Source organism: Sus scrofa, chromosome 1 (genome assembly GCF_000003025.6).
Source record: "Sus scrofa isolate TJ Tabasco breed Duroc chromosome 1, Sscrofa11.1, whole genome shotgun sequence".
NCBI lineage: Eukaryota > Metazoa > Chordata > Mammalia > Artiodactyla > Suidae > Sus > Sus scrofa.
In genome coordinates, this window is record NC_010443.5 from 513,364 (window position 1) to 541,004 (window position 27,641).

Below are 27,641 nucleotides of genomic sequence, written 5' to 3' on the forward strand. Positions count from 1 at the left end.
TGTAGAGCACTGGACCTTGCGCCTTGATCAAAGAGAACCTGAAGCTACCTGCCTTTGGCTTTTCAACTCAGGTGCCAAAAAGTCCACTTGAGCCGGGTTTTCTGACAGAGGCCAAAGCAGCGTGACTTTTTAGACCACTTTGCTGGTGGATTTCTTGGCTAAGTGCATTAGCATTTGTTTCTTCTCACTAAAAGTCCAAATTTTCAACAAGGCCGCGTGTGTGAGATCAACAGATTCACCCCACTTATTCTTCTCTTGGCTGGTGTAAGTTGCCAGGTTCTCTGTATACCGCAAGACGGACTTTAAGAACCTGTTTAAAAGAAAGAAATTACTTTTACTGCATTGTAAAATGCAGCAATGATTTAAATGTATTCCCTTCACTGTGGAAATTACAACAAAAGGATGTAGTTAATTTTTGTCTAAGGATTCAAGAAAAAGAAATACACGCAAGATGGAAATAAGAGAATACAAAGTGGATGAGCAGGACGAATGCCGTATACAAGTGCCACGGGGGCACAGCGGCAGCTCCACGCAGCTCCCGGACTGTCCTCCTCCCGCATCCATGCTCAACGCTCTGAGGGGAAGGAGCTAATTCCACAGAGAACCTTAGGGGCCCTCAGGACCACACGGACCTGGCATAAACACGCAGACACCTGACGCCCAACGGGCAGCCTCCCAGGACCCTCGGGCTGGGCCTCCTGTTCCCACCCTGCCAGCCAGCCTCTCCTCCCGGACGGAGGGTCCAGCCCGTCAGAGGAGACAGGGCCCACCCGGAGCAACTATTGCTGGAAAGACTCTTCCGCGAAGATAATCCGTGCCCATGTTCCCAGGGTTTCCTTCTGACCGATGGGGAAAAATGCTGTTTTCACCTTTTCCAGGTTCTCTCAGAGTGTCCCAAGCAGTCTACAATTTTCTCCAACTTTGAATTTTTCAAAATGTTCGAACTTCAGGGTTAGTTGAAAGAATAATCTGATGAAACTCCATGGACCCTTTGTCTAGAGGTGTGGTCTTGGGCTGAGACATTCCTGGAGGTCACGACTGGGGCACTGCTGGCAGCCAGCATGGAGGCCAGGGACCCTGCTCTCCAGCCTCCAGAGGCCCAGGCCGACCGAGGGGTCACGACCCCACTGCCGACCCCTCCACACCTGCTGCCTTCGGTCACGTCACGGGGACTCCAGGCTCCTAACAGACGCAGCCGTGCTTTCACGCTCATGAAACTGGGTCTCCCAGGAGGGCCGGGGGGACAGGGCGCGGGGCTGGGCAGGGGCCTCCCGGGCTGCCTCATTTCTGGGATCTGGGCATAAAGCAGGTCAGGCAGCGTCACACTCCTTCCTCCCAGACCCAGACGGGCTCCTGGAGGCGGACCCCCCCCCCCCCAACTGGAACTGATGAGTTCTAACAGGAGCCTGGCTTTGGGCCTGCCTGACACGGGTCCCGGCCCCCAGCACCATGCCCTCACCCAGAGGGAGGGGTTCCGAGCACTCAGTGCAAATCACACTCATTTCCCCACTTGCGTCTCTTTGAAAGGTTCACAAACTTGCACTGAAATCCACAGAGAGGAAGAGTGAAGGGCCAGGTTGTGGGGTTTTAAAAATCACCGAGAAAATAATGAACAGGTTATCAAACAGTATTCAAAATTTACCGAAACACAGCGTTGCTTACCTCAGATACTGCTGATATTCCAAAGTGTTTTTCCCATGAACCAGGTGAATGTTGACCAGTTCCAGCGCAATCAGCAATAGAATCAGGTAAAGCATGGGAGACAGAAGCTTAATACTAAAAGCAGATACAGTAAGTTAAAATTTAGTAATAAAATAATAATAAATGTAAACATACCCTTTATAAGGAGAAAAATGTTTCACTTAACCTTTTTTCAAGAGTCCTTATCTCCAACCTTTTCAAATGAACACTGTGGCGCGGCCCCTGTGGGCGGGGGGTCGGGTCCCTGCTGTCCCTAGGGCGCAAGCACCCTGCCTGACTCTGAGCCGCAGGGCCCTGCTCTGGGGACGCCAGCTCCCCGCCACCAGGCGTCGGCACCTGCCTTGCAGTTGCCTCGCCTTCACCAGCGCCTTAAACACGAGACCGTCCAGTGCCTCCATGATCAAGTTCCACTCAGAGAAAGAGTCCGGATTCCCGGCAGGGATTTGAAATGCATCCCGTTCTGGGAAAGCTGTGTGCCAGGCCTCACGTTACCAAGTGCTGGGAAGAGCGTTAATTTCGGGGAACCTTCCGGAAGCAATCTAGGGATACTGATTAAAAGCGTTGTAAACAAAGGCGCCGCTCCACCTCCCAAATTCCAGGGCTCCGTCTAAGAAGGTAGTTTCTTGAGGCTGCGGCACATTCTACGATAGACAGAAGCGAGGAAACCGTGACGCTGGCACCCCCGGGTTAGCCCGCTGCTGTATTTTAAATCCAAATATTCATTTGGATAGAACCCATGTTCCAGAATTACCAACAGCATTTTACAGTGACACACGCTGTAACTGTCCCTGAAAACAAGTCTCTCTCCGGACGAAGGGCTGGAAACGCACCGCGGTAAGGGCCGCCCCAGAGCAGGCCCGCGAGCCACACACCTGCGTGTCAGGCGCAAGTAGGTCTGCCTCTGCCGGGAGCGCAGGGCCCTGTCCTCCCACTGCCGGTGCCACAGCTCCGCCGAGGTGGCCACCTGGCCCGACACGAGGTGGCAGCTGGCGCTGATCCTCCGGAGCAGGGCCAGCACCTCCAGGGCGGCCCTGGGGCAGAACAGAGTCCGGACCCGGACATGGCAGAGGTCCCGGAGCAGCTGGGGCCACCTGCAGGCCAGAGCGAGAGTCACGTGGGCCCAGCCCATCTCGGTGACACCAAGACCCTCTGGTGGGGCTGCCAGTACAACTGTCACACTCGTCAGACGTTAAATAAGGGCACACCTGATCGTGAGACCAGAGTGTGTTTAGAACGCCCCCCCCCCAACAACTCGACACGCACAACGGTTGTCGCACTGAGCTGATACTCCCTCCGAGGGCAGCCAGGACCCCGACGCTACCACCAAGCTCCCAAACCTGAGATCCCAAGACGCTCAATCAAGTTTTAACAACTTACTCAGTTTAACCCGGGACGCTGAACTTACTGCTCAGGAGCAAGGCCGTCGGGGCCACGGGCACTGCGGTGGGTCTCGGGCACGTGGCCACACAGCTCAGTCATGATGTCTGTCATTAAAGAGCTGCAGGCAGTTGTTTCAGAGTCACCTTCTGGTCTGAAAAAGAAAAAATATTTAAGGACACACACGACAATAAGCAAGACGCCCAGATAGCACCTGTGCAAATATTGTTTATGTTAACGGTTCATTGAGCAAAGCACTGAACCTGCAACCTGCTTCCCCGCATGTAGAACAAAAAGCCACCACCAGAGGCGGAGGTGACAACAAGACAAGGGCAAGAGGCCCACGGCTGTGCCGGCGACCCCCAGGAGACGCCCCTGCTGTGCCTCCAGGTCTGCGTCCCAGCCAGGCCCCCACTTCAGACCCACTTTCCAACGTGCGCCTGGCGCGGCGCCCCCGACGGCCTCTCCTCACCCCCAGGTCCCGGCCGGCAGCAGCCCCAGCAACCCCTCCCAGGGATCTGCGCTCCGAAGGCCTCGCAGGGAAGAAACCCTCAGGGCCGGAGGTCTGAGGGCTGGGGGTCTGCGGGGCCCGGGGGTCTGCAGGCCGGGGGTCTGCGGGGCCCGGGGGTCTGCGGGGCCTGGGGCAGGACTCACCGGGGGGCCTCCCTCCCTGCACCTTCAGGCAAAGGCAGCAGAGGCCAAAGTCTGATGCTCTCCTCACAGCTCAGCACCTGAGAGGAAAAGGCCCACTGCTTTTCAAGACTGAACATTCTAGAAAACATGTCATAAAATGGTTACAGACATTACACTTTAGGTGGTGGGTCTCAGTTACTTGATGAAACAGCTAAGGGCAGGTGAAAAACGGGATTCACTCCGCGTCTGGGCACTTGTAAAAATGCGCTCCTGATGGGAGCTGGGTCCTCGTCCCCTCCCCTGGGTGGCTGTCGCCTCGGACACACAGCAAGAAGCCAGGCCTCCACTGGGGGGAGCGGCCCAGCGCCCAGCAAGGACTCCAGCCGCCCAGGCGGGCCGTGGGCCCGGGTGCCTGCTGACGCAGCAGGAGCCCCCCGAAGAACAGGAGCGAGGAGTCCGCTGGAGAGAAGCCGAGCAGGTCCCGGGCGGCGGGGCACGAGGCCACAGGGAAGGGCGGGAGAGGAACGCGGCGGTCGGGGCCAGGGGGGCAGCCGAGGAGCAGGAGGGCCGAGGAGGCTGGAGGCCCGGAGGCAAGGCCTGCCGCCTGGAGCTCCGCGTCCTTCCGGAAGCCCCGCTCCTCGGTGCAGCCGCCCTCCCTCCCCGGCTCTCTGAGAGGCGAGGTCCGGGGTCCTCCCTCCTGCCCGCTTTTGTTCTGGAAGCGCAGAATGGCGAGGGGACCGGGTACAGGGCTGAGACCCCCACAGCCCCGCGCACCGTCGAGCACAGAAGCAGCGACGCAGCGGTCGGGCGGAGTCCTCCCCGCCGAGGCCAGAGAACGACATCCGCCACCGGCCTCTGTCCCGCGCGTGTGTCCGCTGCCCACGACCCTCTGCCAGATGCCACTTCACGCCTGTCTTCCCCAGGCGCGGCTTCCGTGTGGCCCGCGAACGCCCCAGCCCACTCGGTGCCCCTTTTGCGCCTTCCCTTCAGAATTTCCAGTCAGGGAGTCGTGATCGTGACGCTCTCGGCGACGACCCAGCGCAGCCCCTTGACCGCCTGCCACACACACAGCCCCGAAGCTGACGTCCCAACTGCAACTTCCTGGCAGAAAAGCCCAGAAGTTTGCCATCCGCTCGTGTGCTTCACAGGCTGACCAAAGCCAGTCTCACAAAACCGACACTCTTCCACAAGCCACACCTGTGCCCCGTCCTGGGTGAGCACCACGGATGACCAGCCCTGCCGGCGCAGGCTCCAAAACCACCGAGGACGCCAACCCCGCCTTCACTTCAACTGCTGGCCTCGGAACCCGAGGCTCAGAGAGACAGGGCAGCCTGGCCGAGGCCGGACACCGCACGGTACGTGCTGGAAAGCAGAGCTGCGGCCGGAGTCCAGCGGAGGAGGCGGCCTGTACTCGGCAAACCTGCAGCACGGCGACCCCCACTCCCCTGCAAGGCGTACCTGTCTCTTAAGCTGAGAAACCGGATGACAACGGGCAGCGTAGCCGTCCGCGAGACTAATCAGAGCCTCCACCGCTGCTTTTTCCTGGTTTAGGGAAAAGACAGCTGTTAGCACAGCTTACGTCAGGCCTCCGGTTTTTCTTCTGTCACATCTTAGCTCTGTAAGTGTCCCAGTTCCCCACCATCTTCCTTCACACAAGTCTCTGCAGCCAAGACTCGGCACAAAACTCTCCGTGAAAACAGGGTTCATGCGGGAGTCAAACCACAAGCTTCAGCGTGATTTTAAATGACGCTGATGACCAATGATAAGCTACAGACCTCTGCCCACATGCGGCAGAAGCAGAGATAAGAAGAAAACGATGGTGTGGAGTTTAAGACATTCTCCTTAAAGGAATGGGACAAAACCGGAATATACACACACACACACTATAAAAGCAACAATAAAGAAAACACAAGGAACAGCAAAAGGACAAACATGAAGGTGTAAAAAAAAAAAAAAGACATCAAAATCCTAAAATGAGGGGAAGGAAAGTAAGAAAATCTAGACTTTTTTTGAAGACTGTATTTGAGCCTATATGACTATCAAGCTAAAGTAAGCAGATATAGCAAAGGGTTAACATATTTGAAAAACAGGGCAGCCACAAATCAAAACCTAATAAGACATTCACAAAAACGAAAAAGAAGAGGGCACAAGCATCAAATAAAAGGAAATCATCCAACCCAAAAAAGAAAGGACAAAGAAGAAACACAGAATCAACCGGAAAATGAGATTTAAAATGGCATTAAATACATATTTATCAATAGTTACCTTAAATGTCAATGGACTAAATGCTCCCATCAAAAGACACAGAGCAGCAGACTGGATAAAAAACCAAGAGCCTACAAGAGACCGACCTTAGGGCCAAGAACACATACAGACTGAAAGCGAGGGATGGAAAAGATGTGTCGTGCAAACGGAAAGGACAGGAAAGCAGGAGCTGCGACACTCACATCGGACGTACCGACTTTAAAACCAAGGCCATAAAGACAGACAAGGAGGGACACTATTTGATGGTAAAAGGATCAATTCAAGAAGGATATTACACTCGTCAACATATATGACCCCAATGTAGGAGCACCCAAATACAGCCAGCAAATGCTAACGGGCATAAAAGGAGAAACTGATGGGAATGAAATAACAGGAGGAGACCTAACACCCTACTCACATCAATGGATACGCCCTCCAGACAGCAAATCAGTAGGCAACACAGTAAGGGCCTAGACAGAAAATCAAAAGCCCCGAAAGGACACAAAAGAGAAGCCAGACTTCAGCGGCACTTCCGGGACATTACATCCCAAACCAGAATATACATTCTTTTCAGGGGCACAGGGGACATTCTCAAGGACTGACCACACACTGGGGAACAAAACTAACCTCAACAAATCTAAGAGTACAGACATTATTTCAAATGCATTCTCTGGCCACAACAGCATGAAACTGGACATCAGCCACAGGGAAGAGAAATGAGAAAACACTGACTACATGGAGACTAAAGAACATGCTACTAAACCCAATGGGTCAACAAAGAAATCAAATGGGAAATTAAAAAACACCTTGAGAAAAATGGTAACAAAAACACAACCATTCCTTATCTACGAGATACCGGAGTTCCCATCGTGGCTCAGCGGTCAACAAACCTGACTCGTATCCAAGAGGACTCGGGGTCGATCCCTGGCCTCGCTCAGTGGGTTAAGGATCCAGCATTGCCGTGAGCTGTGGTGAAGGTCACAGATGCAGCTTGGATCCTGTGTTGCTGCGGCTGTGGCATGGGCCAGCAGCTGTGGCTCAGGCTGGACCCCTAGCCTGGGAACCTTCCAAATGCCACCGATGTGGCTCTAAAAAGACAAAAAAAAAATCTATGGGACATCACAAAAGCAGTTCTTAGAGGGAAGTTCGTAGTGATACAGGCCTTCCTCAGAAAAGAAGAAAAATTTCAAATCAATGACTTAGCCCACCAACTAAAAAACTAGAAAAAAAAAAAGAACAAACAGAACCTAAAGTCAGCAGAAGGAAGGAAATCATAAAAATCAGAGAGGAACTCAGTAAAATAGAGACTAAAGAAACAATAAAATCAAGAGCTGATTCTTTGAAAGCATAAACAAAACTGACAAACCTCTGGCCAGACTCACCAAGAAGAAGAAAAGAACTCAAGTAAACAAAGTAAGAAATGAAAAAGAAGGAATCTCAACAGATACTACAGAAATACAAAAAACATAAGAGAATACTATGAACAATTATATGCCAACAAATTTGACAACCTAGAAGAAATGGACAACTTTCTAGAAATACACAGCCTGCAAAAATGCAATCAAGAAGAAATAGATTATTGGACAGATCGATCACTAGAAATGACATTGAATATGTCATAAAAATACTCTCTACAAACCAAAGTCCAAGACCAGATGGCTTCACAGGCAAATTCTACCAAACATACAAAGAGGAACTTATACCCATCCTCCTTAAACTTTTCCAAAAGCCGAAGAAGAAGGAACACTGCCAGAGACAGTCTATAAAGCCACCATCACCCTAATACCAAAACCAAAGATACCACCAAAAAAGAAAATTATAGGCCAATATCTTCAATGAGTACAGACGCAAAAGTTCTCAACAAAGTATTAGCCAACCAAATCCAACAACACATAAAAAAGATCCCACACCACGACCAAGTGGATCCATCCCAAGTTCACAAGGATGGCTTAATATATGCAAGTCAATCAGCGTCACACACCACATTAACAAAAGAAAAGTCCAAAACCACACGGTCATCTCAACAGATGCAGAAAAAGCATCCAACAAAATCCGGCATCCATTCAAATAAAAACTCTTACTGAAGTGCGTGCAGAGGGAACATACCTTAACGTGATAAAAGCCATTTACGGCAAACCCACAGCCAATATAAAACTCAATGGAGACAAGCTGAAAGCCTTCCTGCTAAAATCTGGAACAGGACAAGGACGTCCACTCTCACCACTTTTATTCCACAGAGTATTGGAGGTCCTAGCCACAGCTATCAGACAAACGAAAGAAATGAAAGGTATCCAAAGTGGGAGAGAAGAGGTAAATCTGTCATTCTATGCAGATGACATGATACTATATGTAGAAAACCCTAAGGACTCAATACAAAAACTACTCAACTGATCAATGAATTCAGCCAAGTAGCAGGACACAAGAGTAACATTCAGAAATTGGTTAATTTCTGTATACTACCAATGAAATATTAGAAAAGGAATATAAAAACACGGTACCATTTAAAATTGCACCCCCACAAATTAAATACCTAGGAATAAACCTGACCAAGGAGGTGAAAGACTTATATGTCGAGAACTGTAAAACATTAATCAAGGAAATTAAAGAGGACTCAAAGAACTGGAAAGATATCCCACGCTCCTGGGTTGGAAGAATTAATACTGTAAAAATGGCCACACGACCCAAAACAAGCCACAGATTCAATGCAATCCCTATCAAAGTACCCATGACAGTTTTTACAGAACTAGAACGAACAATCCAAAAATTTATATGGAACCACAAAAAACCCAGAATTGCCAAAGCAATCTTAAGGAACGAAAACCAGGGAGGAGGTATAACTCTCCCAGACCTCAATGTTACAAAGCTATGGTAATAAGACAGTGTGGCACTGGTACCAAAACAGACACACAGATCAACGGAAGAGAATAGAAAACCCAGAAATACACCCAGACACCTACGGTCAATTAATCTTCAACAAAAAAGGCAAGAATATAAAATGGAAAAAAAAAAACAGTCTTTTCAGCAAGCGGTGCTGGGAAAACTGGAGAGCTGCATATAAATCAATGAAACTGGAAACACTCTCACACCACACACAAAAATAAGTCAAAATGGCTTAAAGACTTAAAAGTAAGGCAGGAGACCACAAAACGCCTAGAAGAGAACATAGGCAAAACAGTCTCTGACATCAACCATACAAATGTTTTCTGAGGTCAGTCTCCCAAGGCAACAGAAATAAAAGTAAAAATAAACCAATGGGACCTAATCAAACTGACAAGCTTCTGCACAGCAAAGGAAACCATTAAAAAAAAAAAAAAAAAAAAAAAAAAAGACAACATAGGGAATGGGAGAAAATAGAAAATAGTTTCAAACGATGCAACTGAAAGGGCTTAATCTCTAAAATATACAAGCAACTCAAGAGCAAAAAACAACAACCCAGCTGAAAAATGGGCAAAAGACCTAAACAGACATTTCTCCAAAGAAGACATACGGATGGCCAACAGGCACATGAAAAAATTCTTCAACATCACTAATTATTAGAGCAATGCAAATCAAAACTACTATGAGGTACCACCTCACACTAGTCAGAATGGCCATCATTAATAAGTCTACAAATAACAAATGCTGGAGGGGTGTGGAGAAAAGGGAACTCTCCTACACTGCTGGTGGGAATATAAATTGGTACAACTGCTATAGAAAACAGTATGGAGGTACCCCATAAAACTAAATACAGAACTACCACACGATCCATCAACCCCACTCCTGGGCATATACCCGGAGAGCCTTCATTGAAAAAGAAGGCTTTCAATACATGGACCCCCATTTCACTGCAGCACTATTCACGACAGCCAAGACATGGAAACAACTTAAATGTCCATCAAGAGATGAATGGATTAAGAAGATGTGGTGAATATACACAATGGAATACTATTCGGCCTTAAAGAAAGAACAGAATCATGCCATTTGCAGCAACATGGGTGGAACCTGATTCTCAGACTAACTGACGTCAGTCCGAAAGAGAAAGACAATCACCTACAAGAGGACACGTGACCCAGCCTCAGAAAAGGGACACTCACGGACGTGCAGAAGAGACTTGCAATTGCCGGGGGAGGCCAGGGGCAGGGGCGGGGGGCGGGGGGGAGTGTGGGGTTGACAGAGGTAAACGACTGCCTTTGCAGTGCACAGGCGATGGGCTCCTGCTGTGTAGCACAGGGAACTCTATTCAATCACTTGCGATGGAACATGATGGAAGATAATAGGAGAAAAAGAATGCATACATTTGTATGAGTGGGTGACTTTGCTGTATAGCAGAAACCGACAGAACACTGCAAATCATCTATAATAAAAAATAAAAATAAATACATAAAGCTAGAGCCTCTACCTCACTCCCAGGTGAAATAAATTTCAGCTGGGTCAAAAGATGTAAATGGGAGCGTTCCCGCCGTTGCACAGTGGGTTAAGGATCCAGCACTACCTCTGAGGTGGCTTGGGTTCAATCTCAGGCTTGGTGGAGTGGGTTAAGGATGCAGCATTGCCACAGCTGTGGCATATGTTGAGGCTGTGGCTTGGATTCAGTCCCTGGCCCAGGAACTTCCATATGCTGCAGGTAGAGCCAAAAAAGAAAAAAAAAGATGTAAATGAAGGAAAAAAGCTACAAAAGTATAAGGTAAGACATACGAATATGTTTATAATTTTGAAAAGCAAAAGGTCTTTTAAGAATGACCCCAAATGCATGAGCCAGAAAGAAAAAAAACATCTAAACCCAAGGACAAATAACAAGAAACATGCTCTGAAAATGGCAAATAAGACTTGTACACTGGTCAGGAAAATGAGGCGGAATGAAACAGAGCAAAAGACAGAAACAGGCAGTTCACAAAAGAACTGCAGTCTTCCAATAAACACAGGACAGCAAAACAAGGCAAATAGGCAAATGAAATGCAAACAAGGTCTTCCGACACCTCTGCCTCAGAACTTCGCTTTTCCAAAGTCACCGACACGAATTCGCAAATGAACGAAGACGTTTATTTCAGCATCACGTGAGAGATTTTCCGCAGCAGAGCAAATCAGAAATCACGTGTGCATGAAGGGTGGTTGAGACAAAGACATATGGTAGGTGGGGTGTCAAGCAGCTGAGACAGAAGGGTACGACAGAGCAAAGACGGCAAAAACACGCTGTTAATGAAAATGCTAGTATCCACAGAACAGGTCCTCAATGAACCCACACTGGATGCTCAGAGAAGGCTGGAGAAGCAGAGACACCCGACTATTACCAGCAGCTCCTCCGGGAAACAAAATTCTGAGGACTTCCACTTTTTATATTAATTTTTCTATCCTCTTTGAACTTTGAAACAATTTTAAAATAACTGTTACATGTAAAATCTGAAAAAAAAGATTAAACTAACACTACCATTCTTAAGTATTTTTTTGAATAAAATAATTTAATTTATTGACGAATGCAAATATTCTACCCCTTACATAACAAACTTACAAAACCTCTGTAAGTTTTTCCAATTTATTTAGTTAGTCCCCTTTTATACTTTGTTCTCTGGTTTGCACCATCTCATCACTGCTAAAAACTAAATCAAATGTACTTGTTTTTCCTTTGCTTTTTAGGGCCACACCTGCAGCATTTGGAAGTTCCCAGGCTAGGGGTCGAATCAGAGCTGCAACTGCCGGCCTGTACCACAGCCACAGCAACTTGGGATTCGAGTCGCATCTGCAACAACCTACACAGCAGCTCACAGTAACACCGGATCCTTAACTCACTGAGCGAGGCCAGGGATCGAACCCACATCCTTAAGGATACTAGTCAGGTTCACCACTGAGCCACAAGAGAAACTTCCTAAATGTATTCTTAAGAAGTAGGCTGAATCATTTCAGGTTAGATCAAGTAATAATGATTTATTTTTATAGAAAATGCATATACATGTTACTTGTTCAGTTGGAGACATACTGTAACTCAAGTAAATTAAAATAAAAGATCAGATCAGGAGTTCCCACTGTGGTACAGTGGGTTAAGGATCCAGCTTGTTTCTGTGGAGGCACTGGGTTGATCCCTGGCCTGGGAACTTCCATATACTAAGGGTACGGCCAAAAAGGAAAAACATTTTAAAAAATTTTAAAAAGTGATTAAAAGCTTATTACATTAGGAGTTCCCGTCCTGGCACAGTGGTTAACGAATCCAACTAGGAACCATGAGGTCTCGGGTTCAGTCCCTGCCCTTGCTCAGTGGGTTAACGATCCGGCATTGCCGTGAGCTGTGGTGTAGGTTGCAGACGCGGCTCGGATCCTGCGTTGCTGTGGCTCTGGCGTAGGCCGGGGTCTGCAGCTCCAATTCGACCCCTAGCCTGGGAACCTCCATAAGACTCGGGAGCGGCCCAAAGAAATAGCAAAAAAGACAACAACAACAAAAAAAAAAAAAAAAAAAAGCTTATTACATTAAAAAATAAACCACATTCTTCATAAATGAATGAAAATGAATCTAACAAATCCTCTTCTTCCCAATACATTACCTTAAAAACTGATAATAAGTCCTCATCAATGAATCTGAGTAAAAGCACAAAAGAAAATGCAAGCAATTGATTGGTTGCTGCCTTTGGAAATTCCGGCAAATGGATCTCTCCATGGCTTAAACGATCTCGTACACGGGGGCCCTCCGGATAGTTCAGGAAATCCCAGAGAAACTCCTATCAAAACAGGGACACAAGGTATTGTGTTAGTGTTCTCAGCAGAAAGTGCAAAGGCCCAGAGAAGGCAGGCCCGAAACACCTGAGGGACAGCAACTTCCATCATAGAAAAGGGAGCCTGAGAAGAAGTGACCAATTCACACAACAGGGAGGAACCAAGCTGGGATTGTCCCTGGACTCTCGGCCTCATCACTGCAGCCCAGGAGCCTGGCCAGATATTTCCAGGGACGCTCCTCCTGCAACTAAACCCTGACAAATAAGGAATCCCCGTCCCCTGTCCCCGCAGCCCGACTCCTCAGGCTGGATCTCCCGGGAAGCCCTCCTCTGCCTTATGCTCCTTGGCTAATGATGAGAAGCTAACAAGCTTGGAGTCTAAGCACCAATGTCACAAAGCTGCAGGAATGGCTCCAGGGCTCACAGAACCACCCTTTCTCCCTCGCACCCATCTGGAAGCTAACTTTCCCATCAATTCAAAAAAAGAAAAAACACCACGGCTGTGCTCTTCCGTGGCCACCACTCTCGTCTCTCTCTCTCTCTCTCTCTCTCTGTCTCTCTCTCTCTGTCTCTCTCTCTCTCTCCTCTCTCTGTCTCTCTCTGTCTCTCTCTCTCTCTCTCGAGACAGCTCCCTGTCTCTTGCGCCCTTTCTCAGACCACCCTTCATTTTGATGTCCTATGAAACACTGATTCTTTCTCAATGGCGTTAAGTCCCAGGATTCTTCCACAAGGTAGAGGAACAAGAATCAGAAAACCCCATTCGTTGACCCAGTCAAATCTCCAATGGACACAAGAGCCAGATTCAAATAGAAAAGAGCATTAGATCAACCCGTTCAACCGTCCTCAGCGACTGACGGCAGAATCAGCGCCTGCGTGTACAGTCGGCAAATGTCACACAGCAGGACCTGGAACCTAGGTTGCTGACTCCCAGTCAAAAGGAATACATATAAAAATTCCACGTACAGTCCAAAGAAGGCACTGTAACATCTTCACATGATACACAAACTTGATGAATAGAAAAAGGCTCTAATCAGGAACTGCCTTTTCATCCGGCACTCGGCCTCACCAGCTGCGTCTGACTCTGTTGTCGCCCTAAGCCATACAGCTCCTCCACCTGCACAGCACTGTCTAGGAGCAGGGCAGCGAGACCCTCGGGCCTTAGGAGAGGACGCTCAAATCCAGGCGCAGAGCAGAGTACCTCCTGGGTCAGAGCTCAGCGAATGGCAGCTGCAGAGACGGCGAGTTCAGGCACTGGATGCTTCAGAGGTGCTTCTCTGGAGCGCATCACAAGCCCATTATTAATGCCATCTCTGAGAAGTTCTGGTCATGTCTGTAAACACGAGACTAGTAGATTGTAAATGCCTAATACGTTACCATGGCTGGCTCTCCAAGCAAAAGCGGAAGCTGATTGATTTGGCCATCATTTAAGTGTTTTGCCAGTATCTAAAACACCAAAAAGAAACAGTTGATCAACTCTAATGGGAAAAATAGGGAGTACCCGTCGTGGCGCAGCGGAAACCAATCCGACCAGGAACCATGAGGTTGCGGGTTCGATCCCTGGCCTTGCTCAGTGGGTTAAGGATCCACTGTTGCCGTGAGCTGTGGTGTAGGTCACAGACGCGGCTCGGATCTGGCGTTGCGGTGGCTCTGGCGTAGACCGGCAGCAATAGCTCCAATGAGACCCCTAGCCTGGGAATCTCCACATGCTGCAGGGGTTGTCCTAAAAAGACAAAAAAAAAAAAAAAAAAAAAAAACTATAATGGGAAAAATAAAAATCATCAAAAAAATTTTCTAAATTAAAAAAAGAAGTTGATTAATTGGTACATACACAAACACATATGGAAACTTTTGGTGTCAAAATATACTGTCCCTTTGGTATGATACATGCTGTGCAAGCCCAAAGAAAATTAAATGAAATAAAGACAGTCTTAAAACATAGCAAACATGTGTTCAGCAAAGGTTTTCCTAACCATATAATGACTTTCAGAAGACATACATATACATGCACATATATATATTTATACATACATTCTCAATTGTGTACTTATATGTGTAAATGTGTGTACATTTGTGTTTGTGTATATTCACATGTCTATGCATTTGTGTATATATGTCCGTATTTGTGTCTGCGTATATGTATCATTAAGTGTTTACGTGTAGTTGTGCGTGTGTATCTGTATATACTGCATGTGTGTATACATGTGTGTGTGTGACATGTGTGCCATGACCTTCCCATAACTTTAGGAAACAAGGTCTTAGTAGACTGGGTCTCAATGAGCCTGAAAACTATATTTAACTCTAAATCAGTGCTTTTTTTTTCCTTTTGTTTATATGACTTTCAACATTTACCTGTAATCATATGATTAATGGTTGATCTTTAATTTTATATTTTACGAGAATATAATCTTTTACAAGAACATAATGTTTTAAGATGTAAGTTTACTTACTTCATCAAAGGTAGTATAAAGAGCTGTTGACTTCAGAAAAGAAAAGAAAAGAAATAATTAAAACAAAATACAAGTAATCTGGAGTTCCGGTCGTGGCTGTAGTTAACGAATCTGATTAGGAAACATGGGGTTGTGAGTTCGATCCCTGGCCTTGCTCAGTGGGTTAAGGAGCTGGCGTTGCTGTGAGCTGTGGTGCAGGTCGCAGACACGGCTCGGATCCTGCATTGCTGTGGCTCTGGTGTAGGCCGGCGGCTACAGTTCCAATTCGACCCCTAGCCTGGGAACCTCCATATGCCACGGGAGTGGCCCTAGAAAAGGCAAAAAGACAAAAAAAAAAAAAAAAAAGACAAGCAATGTGACATTATTCGAAGAAGGAAAAAATTCTAGTACAGGGCCACTAATATGAAAACTTCTTTCATAAATAAATCTTTATTTAGCAACACTTTGGGAAGAATGTCGTTGACAACATAAACCCAATATGAAAGACATGAAAATGCAGTGACCTTGGCAGTGGAGCCATGTCTAAGACTACCGCCTCACAAGCCCTGGCCCTTCTCACCAAAAGGAAGCAGTGTCCTTGGGGAGGGGTGCGCTGCAGACCACAGCACCCCTCATGGGGCTACAATGGCACACCAGTAACTACGGCTACAGAGGGAACGGGTGTGTCAACTGCTTTACGACACCCTTAAGTTTAAAGGACTACCTGGTAATATGATAAAACCCTCACCAAAAAACCACAAAAAATATATATAAATCATATAAAATCATTATAATAGGAAGCCACAAAAACATGACAGTTGAGCCTTCCAAAGAAAGTTCTTAGATAAAAATTCACTTAATGATAGGAGTTCCCTGGTGGCCTAGGGGTTAAGGATCAAGCATTCTCACTGCTGTGCCTTAGATTCGATCCCTGGCCCAGAAGGTTTCACATGCCATGAAAAAATTTCACTTAGTGGTAAACAAAAATAAGATATTAAAAGCTTTTAACTAGGCAGAGAAAACTAACACAGCAGCAACAATAATTAGCCCGCTCATTAAAGCACACGTACCTCTGCGGTCAGAAGCCTCTTCGGACATTTGTTAACTGAGGCAAAAACGTTCCTAAGTCCAGTCTCCAGCTGCATCAATAACAACATGGCACAGTCAGCAAACCTGTGACATGGAGGGACAGAAGCGACACTCCCTGTTTTAAAAGCAAACTCGCACCAACATCCCCGTAACGGTGCTGTGTTCCAGAGACCACCCAGGTGTCCAAAGCAAGGAGGGGTGACATTACTCGCTAACGTGAGAAATAAAAACAATTGAGGGCTTATTAAAACTACTTTCTAACGGTTTAATATGAGAAAACATTTTTAGGAGCTGCACTAGAATAAAATGCATCGAAGATCTGCCAATCTCGTTTCATCACTTCTAATAAATACTCAGACACCAGGGATTCGGCGGGTTCTCGGGCATCTAATCACATGCACAGAGTAGGATCACGTAACCCGAAGGGAAGGAGAGATCACGGACTCCTGACGCCCAGAGTGTGGCCTCTGCTACAGGGAAGATGGAGACACATGTACTTCCTCTTTGGTTTGATTCTTTAATACTGGACACAATGCTTCAGTCATGGTAAGAACGCAAAAAAATATTTAAGAGTTGATTCTAAAAAAATGAATTATCTTTATTAACTGACCAAGAGGATAACACACAAGGTTTAAAACACAATCATGAGACACCTTTTACTTAATTATGTGAAGAAATTTTAGGCTGGGGTCCACTCCTGAGTCAGCCCCGCCCCTGCTTGCTTACGACCCACACCAACGAGCAGGGCGGGGGGAGAGGCTTTTCAGGAGGCCCGGCCTCCAAGCTACCAAGGACCACCGTGTAATACGCCAGCTTGCAGGTACCTGTGAGACTTGAACTTGATTAATGCAACTTCCCAATACGGCAACATGATTTTTAGTATAAAAGTGGATTTCTTCATCACTTCCTCTAATGCTGAAAGTACCTCACAAGTAACATCTGTAAAATAGCAAATGTTTTTAAGCTCAAGCGCACGAATCGACTGAAAAAAAGATGGGAACCCCCTCAGGGAGGGATGCCTCGGAGCAGACAGACCACGTGAAGGAGAGGCGGCAGGCCCCGGAGCCAGCGCCAGCAGTGGAGATGACCACAGGTACGCTGGGAAGCGGGCTGTGGCAGCCGCCTCTCCCCAGGGACTTAGGCTGCTGCGACGGTGAGCAGGAGCGTGCAGGCTCGACTAGCTGGCCACACTGACCCAGAACATAAGACCGACTCCAGGAGACACAGGAGCCACTCGGGAGCCCAAGGTCGACCATGGACTTGAGGTGATGATGACGCGTCAGTGTTCACCCCTGGTCCAAAGAGATGCGACCACGGGGAGGCTGTGCACACAGGGGGCGGGGACTGGGAAATCTCCATGACCTTCCTCTAGATTTCGCTGTAAATTTCAAACTATTCTCCAAAACCATGTATGTATTCTTGGCAGTCACCAGACAACCAAAGGGTCCATGACACAAAGAGGCTCAGGCTGCCAGGACCAAGGCAACCTGTTCTGTCCCTCCACGGTGGTCGTCGGCAGATACAGACACTACGGCTCCACTGCCAAAGCAGAAAAGGAATGGGCTTGGAGCAAACCCGTGGCTTAACTGCTCTTCCAAAGTTCTGTGCCCCCGGCCCATCGGCGTGTCCTGATGACACAGGAGAACATTTACACTCTTGGTGCTTTGGGCCTAAGGCCTATGAGGGGCCAGAGCGAAAAGGAGAAGGCTATTACACCCGGGCCCGAAGCCAGCTGGATGTCAGTCTGCAGGCCAGGCTAATTTTGTCATCACTGGTTCATGTAGCCGTGACTCTCAGACTCCCCATGACAACCTTGTGGGCACCGTGGGAAGAGATAAGGATTTATGTGCAAAATTGAAGAGAAACTTAAGAGAAACTTTCAAAGCACCTTGTGCCTGGATAACTGTTCTAGATAAGCATAGAGTTCGAGTCTTTTTTTTTTTTTTTTCGTCTTTTTAGGACCGCGCCCGGGGCATACGGAGGTTCCCAGGCTAGGGGTGGAATCAGAGCTGTAGCCGCTGGCCTATGCCACAGCCTCAGCCATAGAGCTCAAGTCTCAATGCTACTTAATAACCTTATCAATCTCTTGACAAAGATATAGTCAGGGGAAAATGTGACATGTGGTACTTGCCGGGGAAAACGACCAAATCCTCTAGGTTTGCGAGAGCCGTGAAGGGTCGATGCGCCAGTGTAAGGTGAGTTTGCTGAAGGTAACCCTTGAGTAGCTGACCCAGTCCTGCTGCCAACAGCAGCACCGTTGAACAGTACCTAGAGGAGAGTGCCGCAGAGAGCTGTTAGAAAAATGAACTCAGCACGTATAAAAAGCCCCACTTTCAGAAAAAAAGTTTAAAATTCAGAAAGCAAAGCAGCATTTAAAAAAAAAAAGAAAGCAAAACAGGATGAAATTGCAGGCGACGCCCCCAGCTGCGGGGTGAAGCTGTGCAGCGGGCGGGAGAAACAGGGACATCGCCGACGCTTGCGAGCTGGAACCCAGGGGCCCCCAGGGAGCTGTGTGCACGCCCCCCGCCCATCAGCCTCCCCCATGACACCTCGAGGTGTCTAGCTGTGCGTCAGAGCCCTGTCACCACGCCAGTCAGTCTGCCAGATCCCGCCCCCAAACTCGCTCCTTCTTCTCAAAGCACATCTTGCCCCGATGAGAAGCTGGAGGTAAGACAAGCTCTTAAGAATCCCGAAGAGGGGAGAGAAGCCCTCCCCTGGCACTTACTTTGGCGGAATCTCGTGCGGCGCGGCGAAGCCATGCCACAGGACGTTGCGAAGGTTGAGTCCACGCGGGGAGCCGAGGAAGACCCTCAGGACATCCATCTACAGGGAGGGCGAGCCGGTCACGGCAACGCGACACGCGGCGGCCGGGGCTCTTTAATTCCAACGAACAGAGCCAAGCGTTTGGCTGGCACATAGCGAAGACAGCGAGAGTAATGATACCCCGACCCTCGGGAGCACCCGCCACGTGCCAGACACACTTTGCACGTGTTCTTTGCTCACTGGCACCCAGAACAACCTGGGAGGAAGGCCCTGCCGTTCGCACTGTCATAAGCAGCCGAGAGCAGGCTTTCAGAGGCCACAGAGGCGCTCAGGGCTACGCTCCGTCTGCAGCCCACACACCCCACACGCCCAGCATCTCGATAACACAGAACAGGAAACGACAGAGAGACACCCCCCAGGAAGCCGCGGGGCCTCTGTGATCAAACACAGAGGGGGCTCGACCAGGAGCCAGACGCGGCGGCGCCAGCCCCCACCCTGGCTGCCTGGCCTGAAGCTCGCCTTCTCCTGCGGCCCCACCACTGACACAGTGAAGACGCCCCCCGAGGAAGGGCCCGCCGGCCAAACTGCTGGCAATGCCACCGCTCGGGGCTGCCTCGGGGTTGGCAGCACCACACTTCAGAAGCGAATCAGAAGAGACTGAAAGAACTCAAACCCATGTCAGGAAAGAACAGCTGAGCCTCCAGAGACGCAGGAAAGGAGTGAACACTGTCTCCGTAGCTGAAAGACTTGCTGAGAAGAGGAAACAGGTGCCTTCTCACTTCCCCTCGAAAACCAGGTTACAAGGAGGGGCGCCCAGCCAACGTCAGGGTGCTCAACGGCCAGGCCGCCGAGGCCACTCTGGCAAGTCTCGGCTCTCACACCAATCCTGGGTACTTTACACTAATTTCATCAACATCACAATATTAATCATTTAATAGTACTTGTAACATAGTATTAACTTCGAAGTGAGTTTTCACACCATCTAGACAATCAGATACGTGTGCGGGCGTGTGCACGTGTGTGCATATGTGTGTGTGCGTCACGGGTGTGCACGTGCGTGCACCAGTGAACTAATAAAATCATCTGAGCCCTAGAGGTGGCTGCACATGGGCACCAGGCTCACTGCACAGGCAGGAAACGAAGAAGAGATCAAAGCAACAGAACGGCTCCAGAATTCAGGGTGCCCCCGGCTCCCCATCAGCGCTAACAGCCCTCAGGCGGACAAGGGGGAAGGTGTGGCTGCGAAGAAGGGAGAGCTGCGCCGAGAACAGATTCCTTAGCGGGTCTGGCCTCTGAACAGCCCGCTGGCTTCCACCTCACCTCGACCCTGGAGCCCTTAGTTGCCTGAATGTTATTCGTTGGCCTTAAGCAATCTTCAGGTTTTGAAAATGTACAAGCTCTACATGTTTTGAATTGGCATCTAAATTTTTTTTTCACCAGTCTGAATAGTTACAAAGGGCATACTTCCCATATGTTTAAAATATTGATTTTTTAATAGTAAAACTGCAACATCACTCTTTAAAAGGTTAAAATTTTATTCTAAAACAAGTTAGTATTATAACTTGTAGAATAAATTTGTATTATAATTAATACAGTTAATGAGATCAACAGAATTCAAACTGTTCATGTGACCGGCCCCCTAGAGGTCATCGCCCCTGAGGTCATCACACCTGAGGTCATCACACCAGAGGTCATCACCCCAGAGGTCATCACCCCTGAGGTCATCGTCCCAGAGGTCACAACCCGAGGTCATTGCCCAAGAGGTCACCACTCCAGAAGTCATCACCCCAGAGGTCATCGCCCCTGAGGTCACCACCCCAGAGGTCATCGCCCCTGAGGTCACCACCCCAGAGGTCATCGCCCCTGAGGCTACTGTTAACCCCATGAACACTCAGGATGAGAGGGAGCTTTGTCTTTTGGCTGAAGAAGGGCAACTGGGGCTGGAAAGGGAAAGGGGAGGTGGGGAAGGAAAATACGCCGAATCACTGAAATAATGTTTTCCCAGGGCAGCGTCAAGTTTTGAGGAACCTAAGCACAACGAAGGTCGGCTGGTTTGTGCTGCCCCTCGTCCTCCGTCCCCAGCGAGCAAGCTTACCACAGACGGCCCAAAGACCTGAGCGAGCTCATCCGATGCAAGCAGATCTCTCAAGAGGAAGGGGCACTCCTTCCCAGTCAGTAAATGTACCTAAAACTCAAACAAAGACGGCGGATCAACTGCACCACGGTGAGCTAAAGGACGCTAAGAAAAACCACCCACAGGGCTTGTACAGGGAGGGAGAAAAGTACTGAAGACAACAAGGTTTTGATTTCATAATCATTCAAAAAGAAAACACTAAAAATCTGTGCCAAAGGATTGCTTTTTTATAGGAAAACAATAATTAAGATCAAGAAATCTGAGCAAAGCTGCAAAAGAGCCTGACGTTGGGTCAGATACCTGCTGGAGCACCCAAGACAGGGCTCAGCCACTTACATCGCCCAGGGCCCGTTCCAGGCACGACGTCAGCTTCATTAAGCTGAGAGAAACGGCGGGAGGCTGAAGACTTCCCAAAGCAGCAAACACTTCAGGAAACAACTGTTTAGAAGAAGAAATTCATTAGCATTTGTATTCGGTAGGTGACATTCTCAAAGTCACCATTAATGAAATTCAAACCACTAAAGATCTCAGTTGGCAGATTTAATGACTCTTTTGGTGTAGTAAACATTTTCTATATCAATAAAACAGCATCTACAGAATCAAGAAAAATGCTTTAATGTCTAAGCAGTTTTATGAAAGTTCTTTACTTAAATGTTTATTAAATGCAATAAACCTGGCACAATTGTACACTGAAATGTCAAGTATTTTGACCGAAATCTTATTTCCCATTTCCATTAGTCTTTCAACATGGATAAACACAGGCAGTTCACTTAAGAGAGCTACTCACACGGGCAGAAGGAGGGCCCTCACCCTACATTAGGATCCCAAGTATTTTAGAACGAGCCATTTCACAGAGACTGCTCAACTGTCATCATTTAATGTATGTGCAGTGAGACGGTTGGTTTGAACCAACCATCAAACCATTCGAAACAAGCTTTGGGCCCCAAGCTACCCTTCGATTCGCCCTCAACAAGCCAAGGACCCCATCTCCGCGCTCCTGCTCCCACTACCTCAAGAACGCCTTACTCTCAGTCTGTAAGGTCCTTCCTATTTCCGGGAGCTGTCCGTTTCACCCTGTCCCAGGACGCTACCTCCCCAAACCCCGATCCTGACACTGCACCCCAAACTCCCTTTGTTCAAAGGATGTCTCTCCACTCAGGCTTTGCAGACTCTGCAGAAGAGCTCCGACTCCCTCACGGCCCTCGAGCCTTCTCAGAGTCGGGGGCCTAGCGGACAGAGGGGACCCCTTTCAAATCAGCACGTAATAAGGGCCTCTAAGTGGGATTTTCAAACTCTTTTATTTCTAAAGATTGTTCGAAAGCCGAACCTCTGGAGCACCTGTCCACTGCAGCCACGGGGCATATCGAATTTCAAACTGCTCCTTGGTCAGGGATGACAGATGCAAGTGGACGGCCTCACACACAGGGCCCAGCAGCCTCACGCTTCCCCCGTAATCCAGACCCTGCGCTTCGAGGACAGGAAAACAAGTGTTAGCACTGCAGTTCAATACCACGTGCTGAAAACGCCCAAATGAGCGACAACGACAAAGTGCTTGAATTATGACATTTCCACAAAACTGACAACCAGTTTATAACTGAACTTACAGTAAAGATACTCATGCTGCTGGGAATGCCACACAGTGATTACCTGACCATGAAAGAAAAACCCTCAGTAGAGAGCTGGAAAAATACACAAAGATTCAAATAAAAGAAAAATATGTCTTCAATTTCTTTACCTGTGTATAAGTTTGTGCAAAAGTAGGTTCCTACTGTAGACATAATATTTTAACCTGACTTTTGTAATGCAACGTTATTAGACTGTGAGATTTCCAATGACATTATTTGAGAACATATCTCTAATATGAATCTCTTGGGTTTTTTTTATAAGTTTTGGCTGAACATTCACATGGTTTACAAGCAAATAATATAAAAGGGTGACATCTCCTTCCCGCCTCCAGTCATCCTTCCTGCAGCAGCTACTGCTGTAAGTTCCTTGGGTGTACTTAGAAATATTTATATGTACACAAGCAAATAGCACGAGTACGCGCTCCTCCTACTTTCTCACTCAGCCATACAGCTCAGAGAGATTTCTGGATCACAAACACGGGCCTCCTCACTCTTTTTCCCCACTGTATCATATTCCCTGCATGCGTATTTTTTTTTTGTAATTTACTAAACCAATCCCCTACTGCTTGACATGTGGCTATTCCTAATGTTTTTCTTTCTTTTTCCCTATTACAAAATGCTGCAGAGTAACTCCCTGCACGCATGTCCATACCTGGGACTGGGCCTGTCCTGTGTGTTTCTGCGGAATTGCCGGGCCAGAGCATACATTCACTTATAATTTTTATAACTGTTATCAATTCTCCAACCCACATCCCTGCTTCAAAGAATGTAAAAGAATGCCTAGAAATCATTTAAAATAACTATATATAGCATTCGTCATTTCACACCCTTAATTCACATGACTTCTATTTTCTTCCCTTTTCCACCTGGATGACTGGCGTAGGCTGAGAGCTGTATCACCCACAGGACCGCAGCCCCTCACTGCCTCCTGACCCCTCCTTCTCACACGTGGTTCTCAGAGCCTGGCTTTCCCTTAACCTTCTCTGCTTCCCTGGCCTCATTCCTGCTCTTTTCATACCAATTCCTTTTCCGTCTTTCTCCCTTTTTTTTCTTTTATGGCCACACCTGCCATATGTGGAAGTTCTCAGGCCTGGGATCAAACCCAATGTTGCAGCTGCAACACCAGATCCTTAACCAGAAGGATCAAACCACCAGAGACGGCACTGGATCCTTAGGCTGCTGCACTCTGTAGGAACCCCCTCTTTTCTCTCTGAGTTAAGCCTATATCAAAACATCTTCTAACCCAAAAAGCAACGGTTAGAAAGGGAAATCTAACAGGTCAAGACACTGTTTTTTGTCTTTTTTTTTTTTTAGGACTGCACCCATGGCATATGGAGGTTCCCAGGCTAGGGTTCAAATCGGAGCCAAAGCTGCCGGCCTACACCACAGCCACAACAACGTAGGATCCGATCCGTGTCTGTGACCTACACCACCATCCACAGCAATGCCAGATCCTTAACCCAATGGGCACGTCCAGGGATCAAACCTGCATTCTCATGGATACTGGCCAGAATCATTTCTGCTGAGCCACGACAGGCTCTCCAAGACATTTTTTTTATGGCCACATTCGCAGCACATGGAAGTTCTTGGGCGAGGGACCGAATCCGAGAGCCACACCTACACCTTACCCTGCAGCTGCAGCAATGCCGGATCCTTCACTGCGCCTGGCCAGGGATCAAACCCATGCCTCTGCAGGGACCCGAGCAGTTGTGGCTGGATTCTTAACTCACTGTGCCACAGCAGGAATTCCAGTCAAGACACTCTGAAATGGAACTGTATTGACAGATGCTTGGGCTGCAGGGAAAGTACAAACCTGATTCTGTGTAAACCACACAGTCTGTAATTGTCTTCCAACAAATGTCACCATTTTGAGTTACAATACTACAGATGTCGCAACTGTCTCTGACTTCAAACCCAAGTTTACAGATCATATCATACACTGGCGGAGAGAGACACGTGGTGATAGGCTCCTCCGTTAATATCTGAAACATAAGACATAAAACACACTGTTTACAGGAAGTGCAAACGGAGGCATGTTAATTATATATTTTAGTCACAAGAAAATTCTATTCTGTCTTCAGTACAGAATATACTCAGGTGCCACTGCTAACACACTTCTGGACATCATGAGAACTCTATGATTAAAACGTTATGATTAAATATTAACTAAAGATTATTTATGCAAATATTTTCAAATAATGTTTAAAGATTTAAAATTATGTTATTAATCATAATTTAAGAGTTTACAGAAGCTCAGGATATTTCATGGTTAGCATATTCCTTTCAGCATTCCTTTACTATCCCAAGGTTATCAAAACAAGCCTTTTTTAATGAGAACTGAGAAACCCCAAAGTCAAGCATAAGGAATTAAAACAGAAGTAAAAGGCACACCTCTGATTCCCTGTATGGTGTAAAAAGCAGCAAACCACACTGCTTTTCCATGAAGGATTAAATAACACCAAATCCTCACCATTTTCCCCAAGCGACCTCAAGGTCATCTTATAAACCTGCAAAGAGAGCCCGTTCCGGGCGTCAGGCTGACGTGGGGCCTTTACGAGACGTGTCCAGTTAAGGGAGGTCTGTGTTCTAACGTCAGGAAGTATGGGTAGCTCCCCAACTTGGAGGCCATGCAGCTGCAGCTCCTCGCCCCTCATCAGTGTCACCCTGTTACTCTGCCCATTCATCACGTCCACAAAAGCTGCTCTTGCCACTCGCAGCCCTGGCTGTCAACCAATCCCTGCAGGCCCTGGTGGCTGAGGTACTGCCCACGAAACTTGTGTGGAATATTCCATGATGCTCTGTGACACCTGCTCCGCCAGGTAGGTGGTTCCCGTTAGGAACGCCCACTGCAAGACAGCAGGAGAAGGGGGCTTGCTTATCCACCTTCCCTTCCTCTGAGCCCCGCCCAGCAGCCTGAGTGCCCCTGCTGCAGCAGCTAAATCCAGTCTGCAACCTTCCCAACGCTTGTAGGCCCAGCTTCGTCACCAAGCTCCCACCAGAGACACAACACCACTTGTCCAGAGCCTCCCCCTCAAAACTCTGCTTCTCAGGCTCACCAGGCCCCTCCACAAGGCTGGGCAGCCCAACCTCCTCTTTAGAGACCTGAGTTTCAGCCACACAGGGACCCTCCTCTAAGCCTCGAAGTTTTACAATTCCAATCACCTCCCTTAGCCCCTCAGTCCCACCAGGAGTGGACTGCTTCCCGCAGCTGCCTTCTCCATGACACTCTCCACGATACTTTCAGAGATCACCTTTTATTCTTTCAGGTAACTAGTTAACAATTTTAAACCTAGTTATCTCTTTAGACTCTTAGTGCAAAAACTAGTGTGGTTTGTCTTCTCTAGACTAATACAGAAACTTAACTCTAAAAGGTTATATTCGAATCAAAAGGAGCTCCTTGCTTTTTAAAAAAGCATTCAAGCCCTAAAGGAATGAGCTGGAGTTCTGGAGTGACAGGTGACAGGCAGAAATGATATTTCTGCACAAAAGCCCATTCACTCCACTACTAATGCAGGCCCTGGATATGGCAGCTGAAGTCGTAACAAAGGTCTCTTTTGGTTGCAGACGCCTGAGCAACACAGTTGCTCCTCAGACTCAAACAGGAAGATCCTAGAGCAGGGAGACCAAGTCTCATACAACATGTTCCCCAGAATACAGCACAGACCCTGGTACAGAGTAAATAAAAACAAGAGTTAATGAATGACTGACTCCTCCCACTCTGAGGTGGAAGACATCCTCCAAGACTCCAAGAACTTTAGCTTTGGGGGATGGCTGTACCCTATCCCTACCAACAGACATAGAGTTCTTGGAGCTGGCTTCTAGGTTAACTTTTAAGTCCATACCCTCTCAGACAAGGAAAGGCCCTGCTGCTAGATAAGAAATAAAATCCAACCTTAAATCAACAATTAAAGGTTGCAATGCTGTCACTCGTGACAATTAAATATATCCTGTGTATTATACTAAGAATGTGCCTGTCCGCCTCTGGAAGCCAGAAGCCCTGCATGTTTGTGCGTGCACACACTTCCCAACACACACACAGGGGATCGGACACTTCACGGTCCTGCCCAGAGCAGCACAGAGTAGCGCAAAGGGCCTGTGCTTGAGAGCTAGAATGCTGTGAATTCTTCCTCAGACTCTTTCTACTTCTTGCCTTGAAGAAGTTACTTAACATATCTAGGGCTTTTAACTGTAAAATGGTGCAAAATGTTATCACCTCCTAAGGTTGCAGTACTCAGAGATGATACTCGAAGAGCCCTAGCACCAGTACTCAAAAAGCAGTAGCTATTGCTAAAACTGACGAGAGGCGTTTGACATTTAATTCCCTGAACGAGGAAAGTAAGGGAAACCCTTATTGGGAAGCAAACACAGAATCCGAGCTAGAGCCAGTTAATGAGACCCTAGCAATTTAGTCCTGGGATATCAAAGTGGCCCCAAAATGTCAAACATGATTTCAATTTGCAAGTGTGGACCAGAGGCGAGTACTGCTACACGGTACTTCCCACACTGCGTGGCGCAGCCCCAGAGAAAACCTGCTTTAGGAGCGAAGGCAGTCGGAACAAGCACTAAGCGCAGCCGCGCGCCACCCGCGCGAACAGCTCGAGGCTGTGGCGGCCGCGCAGCTCGGCCTCCACAGCGCGCACAGCAGCGGCCCGGCTCCCCCCGCACGCACTCGCGGCCTTTGGCCTGACCCTGCGCCCGCGGGACGGCGCGGGGTCGGGCGGCGCCAGGGAGCAGGCGCCCACCCACGGCAGGGACGGCGCTGGCCGCACGCCGCACCCCGAGGGGCGCGCTCGCCGCGCTCAGGGGCCTCGGCCCCGCCACCCTACCTCCATGACTTCCGGCTCCCGCCGCGGCGCCGAGGGATGACGCACCGCCGGCTCGCGCCTCCCTGCGGCGCACTTCCGGCCGGGGCGGCGCAGGCGCGAGACTGGCGCTCTCGCGGGAAGCGGCGGAGTCGTTGGGGTGGCCTGAC

General features: G+C 48.2%; 1 protein-coding gene across 11 annotated transcripts; it reads right to left on the bottom strand.

Moving 5' to 3' along the window:
- Window positions 1–27,585, bottom strand: ERMARD (ER membrane associated RNA degradation). Of its 11 annotated transcripts, XM_021085566.1 has the most exons (19): window positions 27,496–27,511; window positions 25,061–25,515; window positions 24,483–24,651; window positions 22,372–22,511; window positions 21,381–21,482; window positions 21,006–21,095; window positions 18,873–18,970; window positions 18,279–18,415; window positions 16,972–17,086; window positions 16,129–16,231; window positions 15,080–15,109; window positions 14,007–14,075; window positions 12,465–12,638; window positions 5,170–5,253; window positions 3,733–3,809; window positions 3,107–3,232; window positions 2,574–2,792; window positions 1,663–1,776; window positions 1–310 (listed from the first exon to the last, which is right to left on the bottom strand). In XM_021085566.1, the coding sequence occupies exons 2-19, from the start codon at window positions 25,109–25,111 to the stop codon at window positions 130–132; spliced, it is 2,079 nt and encodes a 692-aa protein (XP_020941225.1). In that variant the 5' UTR covers window positions 25,112–25,515; window positions 27,496–27,511; the 3' UTR covers window positions 1–129. The 11 variants fall into 11 exon arrangements, with proteins under 11 accessions (XP_020941225.1, XP_020941255.1, XP_020941231.1 ...); XM_021085596.1 differs by lacking the exon at window positions 25,061–25,515 and having other exon boundaries at window positions 22,372–22,506; window positions 27,496–27,585; XM_021085572.1 differs by lacking the exon at window positions 25,061–25,515 and having other exon boundaries at window positions 27,496–27,585.

Excerpts from the sequence above, each read along its gene's own strand:
- ERMARD (XM_021085566.1), bottom strand. The coding sequence starts at position 25,111 with ATGGAAAAGCAGTGTGGTTTGCTGCTTTTTACACCATACAGGGAATCA. Across the intron at positions 17,087-18,278 it reads GGATTTGGTCGTTTTCCCCG|ATGTTACTTGTGAGGTACTT; the intron begins GCAAGTACCACA and ends GCTATTTTACAG. Across the intron at positions 15,110-16,128 it reads AGAGGCTTCTGACCGCAGAG|TCAACAGCTCTTTATACTAC; the intron begins GTACGTGTGCTT and ends TCTTTTCTGAAG.